The sequence below is a fragment of the Eimeria acervulina genome, genomic scaffold (assembly GCF_000499425.1).
Source record: "Eimeria acervulina Houghton genomic scaffold, Eah_scaff500, whole genome shotgun sequence".
In the NCBI taxonomy this organism is placed as follows: Eukaryota; Apicomplexa; class Conoidasida; order Eucoccidiorida; family Eimeriidae; genus Eimeria; species Eimeria acervulina.
Window position 1 is genome coordinate 17,401 of NW_013549762.1, and position 5,039 is coordinate 22,439.

Genomic DNA, 5,039 nt, shown 5'->3' on the forward strand with positions numbered 1-5,039 from the left:
GACTGAATAGTATTGTATACAGGTGAATATGTCGTGAATGCATTCAGAAATATATTATAAAGATGTTCGTTAAGCATTTATTGCCAGCTGAAGAAACAATACAAAGCCCCAGAAGAGGTTGAATTGAATTGCCTTGGGCTGGAAACGTGCTGATAGCGGAGTAGGCATTTATTGTGAATAACTTAACTTGTGTTAAGTCACTTCAACGGATTATTCCATAAAAAGAAATAAATAATTTAAAAAAACAATAAGAAGAAGTGCAAAAAGATTAAAATAATTGCAGCGGCCGCTGGCTGTCTTCACCGCGCGAGGGGGGCCCCGGCACCTTATTTGCATTGACGGCTGCGTGTTTGTAGGTTGAATGCGAACAAGAATATGTTTTTTATTGAATTCGTATAATATATAATATATTTTCTTGAATATATTTGGATTTAGAAGCCTTTTTCTCCTCGGCTTTCCTCTCCTCTTTTCGGCGCGCAGCGGGCTCGCCCCAGCAGCATTGTTTGCTTCGGGGTAGCTTGAACGATTGTTTGTTCTTCTTTATTGATTGTATCATGTGCATTTTGAGAAACATAAAAGAATTTGGGGTATTTCGATGAAATTATATCCTATTTTCCCCGGATATACGCTGAGAAGACCGTCTGGGTTTTGCGGTGTTTGTTGGGGGGCCTTGAGCGGGGGGGAGCAGGAAACTGGAGTTAAAGGGTGAAATATTGTCGATTTTGATTTATTTTTTTGTTTCTTTTTGATTTATTTGATATTATTTTTCTTTTGCGGTCCATTTGAGACCAATTATGAATAGGGGGAGGCAGGAAAGCCACGCAAAAGAAGCTTGATGCGGCTATTCAAGAAGGAACACGTGTTTCATAATGACTGGGACACAATAACGGTAAGTTTATTGCAATAAATTTGTTTATTGAATTCAATTAGTTTATTTATTCTTATTTGTTCATTTCATTTGGTCTGTCTATTCGAATTCTTTATCAATTCCTTGGCTTACTCTGCTGAGCCTATTGATATACTTGGTTTTTAATTTGCTCTTCTTAAACTCCATAGACATATCTGCAAAATTTTCGTGATTTGTTTCGGGGGAGTTCGGTTTTTGTCTGTTTTAACTGCGTTTGTCTTTTATATATGTTAGATTTGAATTTATTGCATTATTATCGGATAAACAAACAAAATGAGATTCGTTTTTAAATATTATTATGTGGAACTTTTTAGTGGTTTTTGGTTAAGTTATTAAATGCGCTTATTAATTGAATTTATTATATGGAGTAAATATGCGATATTTATGAATGAAGTAACCAAAAGAAATGGTTTGTTGAAATGAATAAATGAAATGTCCTATTTATTATTAAATAATAATAATTGTAACAACATAACTAAAATGGTATTTTGTTTATTTATTCCATTTATTTATTTCATAATTAGTCAGTAATATTCACCAGTAAAGTCGGCAAAATGCGGTTTTTTAATGCTTTGTTTTCAATTCACGTCTTTCTTCTTTTTCGTCGTTTTCTTCGTTTTTTTCACTTTTTCATTCCTTTTAACTTCGAATTCAGTTTTTTTGTTGTTTTGTTCAAGTTTACTTATTTCATGTTTGCAAATTTCTTTTATTTATGTTTCTTTCGTGTTGCATGTATTTTATTCCTTTTTATTCGAGTTTGAGCTCAACTTTGGTGTTGCATTTGACGTTTAATTTCGAGTTTCATTAATGTAGAAATTCATGGTTTCTTCATGCATTTAAAGTTGAATTCAACTTTCATTTTAAGTTTTAATTCAAGTTTCATTTGAAGTTTCAGTTAAAGTTTCAGTTAAAGTTTCAGTTAAAGTTTCGGTTCAAGTCTCATTTCAAGTTTCTGTTCAACATTCAGTTCAGGTTTCTATTCAAGTTTCATTCAAGTGTTGGATGGTGTTTCAGTGCAGGTTTCCATCTTGGTTTTCGTTTGGTTCAGTATTTCGCATCATTTTCTCTATAATTTCATTATCTGCATCTATTGGGCTTTTGCTTTTGTTTGTTTTTCTTCTTTTTACAGTCGGCGTTCTGGCTGAAGTATCCAAACGAACTTCAGCCGCACGTTTTGCGTGTTGATACCCTCGACCTCGATGTGGACTCAGATCGTCAGCAGTTTTCTTGTCGGCGGCTTCTTTCTTTGAAATATCAGTGCCCGAAGTAAGTAAATAATATTTGCGTTTCTTCCTTCTTTTCCAGCCTCTTGAACACAGTGTAACTGAATTAAACGATGCGTCCGTTTAAGGGTTTAGGGTCTAGGGTTTTTCGTTGTTTCTGCTTGTTTTTCAGATGGTTTCAGAAGTTCTTTGGCGCTACTCCCGTTGGCTTTGCCTTCGAGGAGGCGACTTGTTCTTTAAAAGAACGCAAGTTGACTCTCAAGTACGTTTATAAGAGCGGAACATCTTTATTTTCTTTATTTTCCTGCAATTCATAAACACCAAAGCCCTCCTGGAAGCAGCTCCATTCATCGTCAGCTTCAGATATTTATTCTGCAAGCCGACTTTCCTGTTGGGTTTGTCTGCAGGTCTTGCAACTACACATTTGCGTCCTTCTTTCGAGTAGAGGAAACATGTGAATACACTCCGCACCCAGAAAACCCTCAGCATACACTTTACACGCAAACTGCTACCTATAAAGTCTCAGGTCTCGGCTTGCCTGTTAATAGGGCAGTGGAGAACGTAAGCCAACCCACGCGCGTGAAATGCAAAGGCATTAATCCGTCATATGTTGTCTTCAATGAAACGTTTACACTTGTTAAGTTGTAATCACAGGCAAACGGCAGGTGTAGAGATTTTCATCATAAAGTGCTGTTGGTTGCTCCATTCTTGCCCGCAGTCCTGCTGCTGCTGCGTGTTTCATGCATTGCTTGAGGGGGGGACGTCTTGCTGTTCTTTTTGTAAATTAAAGTTGAATGAAAAAAATTAAGTTTACTGAGGATGTGAAGTTTAAAGGAATAAATGCTGCGTCTTTGGCGTTGCTGCTTTTCCTCCACTTTAAACAATTTATATTTACTGTTGCTTTAAATAGATTATGTACTAAGAAACCTGTGTTGTTTGCTGCTGCTTGCCTCACACGCATTCCCCCAATCTGCTGCTGCCGTTCTGTGCTGCGCAGGCTGCAGTAGCGCAAGCAGCAGAGAAATCCCGGATGGGTGTTAGTGTGGTTGAGAGGTTGGGGCGGCGCATAGCGGAGCACCCTTGGGCTGACTCTTGCAGCTGTTGTTTCTCTTCAATAGAAGAAGCTGCTGCTCATGCGTCCAAACAAGCTCAGGAAAAATACAGACAGCTCCGCATGCACATCGAACAAAAACTACGCGTCGGATGCACTGGTGCAACGGCTACAAAGAACAGCAGCGATAGTGCCAGCAGCAGCGACAGCGACAAAAGCAGCAACAGCAGCAGCAGCAACAGCAGCGAACCTCAGGCAGGGAGTGCCGCAGTCGCTGATTCCGTGCACTACCCATTAGAGGCGTTTATGAGGGATAAATTGAAGCCTGAAGCAGCGCAGCAATCTACAGCTGCCAAGCCGAATGAAGTTGCTGCTGCTCACGCCTCTGGAGTGCTGCCTCCGCCAGTTTTGCCTCTTCTCGGCGTGCAGCAGCGGCAGCAGCAGCACGCCCAAGAACTGGGAGATGCTGCTGCTGCTGCTGCTGCTGCAGCGGAAGGCGCCGATGTAGAGTGTCCTTGCCTCCGCAGCAGCCCCTCAGGGAGGCCTCCGATTCCAACGCATCTGTGGCCAGACCTGCAAAGAGAAATAAAAGAAAAGAGCAGAAGAAATGAAAGTAGTGAAACGTATGAATTTCATGATGCGTCTGCAGAAGCTTCAGCTGTACAGACACCTGCGACGTCCACGGCTTCGGCTTCTCGACCTGCTGCTGCTTTCGAGTTTCCCTTCCTTACCAGGGATGCATCTTCTGCTTTTGCTGGTGCTGCACGTTGCCAGCAGCAGCAGCAGCAGCCTGTGGATTGGAGCTGGAGCTTAAAAGAAAACCGCAGTTCGCCTCCGCAAGAGGCGGCATCTTCGTTTTTGTCTGCTCGTCGCTATGGGCTGCTGCTGTCAACGTTAGGCCGCCCTGGGCGGAGTTGGGTTATTAAATAGATGGCTGCATAGATGCGTCTTTGAATCTGTTTTCGTGGGTGTGCATACACTTCACTGCGCGGTGTACGCACACTTCACTATTGAGTTTTCATACACTCCGTTGCGAGCACTTGGGGTTGTTTAGAGACAACAGCTTCAGATGGGTACGGAGAAGCTACCGGTATTCGCGGCTTTCTTTGTGTACAGCGATTCTTCATCGTCATTATTTATTGTTTTTTGCTTTATCTGCAGAGGGGTAGGAAGGGAGCATACAGAAAGGCATTTCTTCGTGGTTGGTGTTTTGTCTGTATTCCTGTTGTGTTATCTCTTCTTTATTCCTACTCATCTTCTGCAGCTTCTAAGTGTATGTACAGTATGAATGTGTGGTGGCAACAGAGTTAGTTTAGCTGTTTTTGATGTTATTTCTGTTGTTTTAGGTGTTTTTATTTCTCGCGTTTTTATTATTTTTCTAGTATTTGCTCTAAGGCCTCTTGTTTTTATTTTCATTGTTTTACCCTTTGCTATTGTTTCTCTCGTTTGCTGCTCTTTTTGTGTAGTCATCTCTGCTTAGCCGTCGTTCTTACCTTCTGCTCCTTTCTATGGGGGCGCTGAGCGGCTTCGGAGGCCTTTCTATTGATTTGCATCAATAGACAAAAGCAAATAGACACTGTAAATAAACTGGCAAAACTTTGTTGGCTGAGGAATCCTCTGCTGCAGTTACCAGTACAGCTGAGATACACTTGCGGTGTATAAACACTCAAAGCAAAAGTAGAGGGAGACGAAATCTTTTTGCCCGAAACAATTCTGCTGAGTATATCATCAGTAACAAGGAAAGGCCGCTGCAGGGCTGTTTCCATAGAAAGTGTAAATTGAGTGTAGATGCACATATATACATATATATATATATATATATATATATACATATATATATATATATATATATATATAT

General features: G+C 40.6%; 1 protein-coding gene across 1 annotated transcript; it reads left to right on the forward strand.

The window, feature by feature from the left end:
• Positions 1-835: 835 nt before the first annotated feature.
• On the forward strand, positions 836-4,111 carry EAH_00040710 (MSF1-like conserved region domain-containing protein, putative; the record flags this gene model as incomplete). Its single annotated transcript, XM_013395225.1, has 6 exons — positions 836-889; positions 1,803-1,904; positions 2,037-2,173; positions 2,303-2,392; positions 2,538-2,691; positions 3,128-4,111. The coding sequence occupies 6 exons, from the start codon at positions 836-838 to the stop codon at positions 4,109-4,111; spliced, it is 1,521 nt and encodes a 506-aa protein (XP_013250679.1).
• Positions 4,112-5,039: the final 928 nt, after the last annotated feature.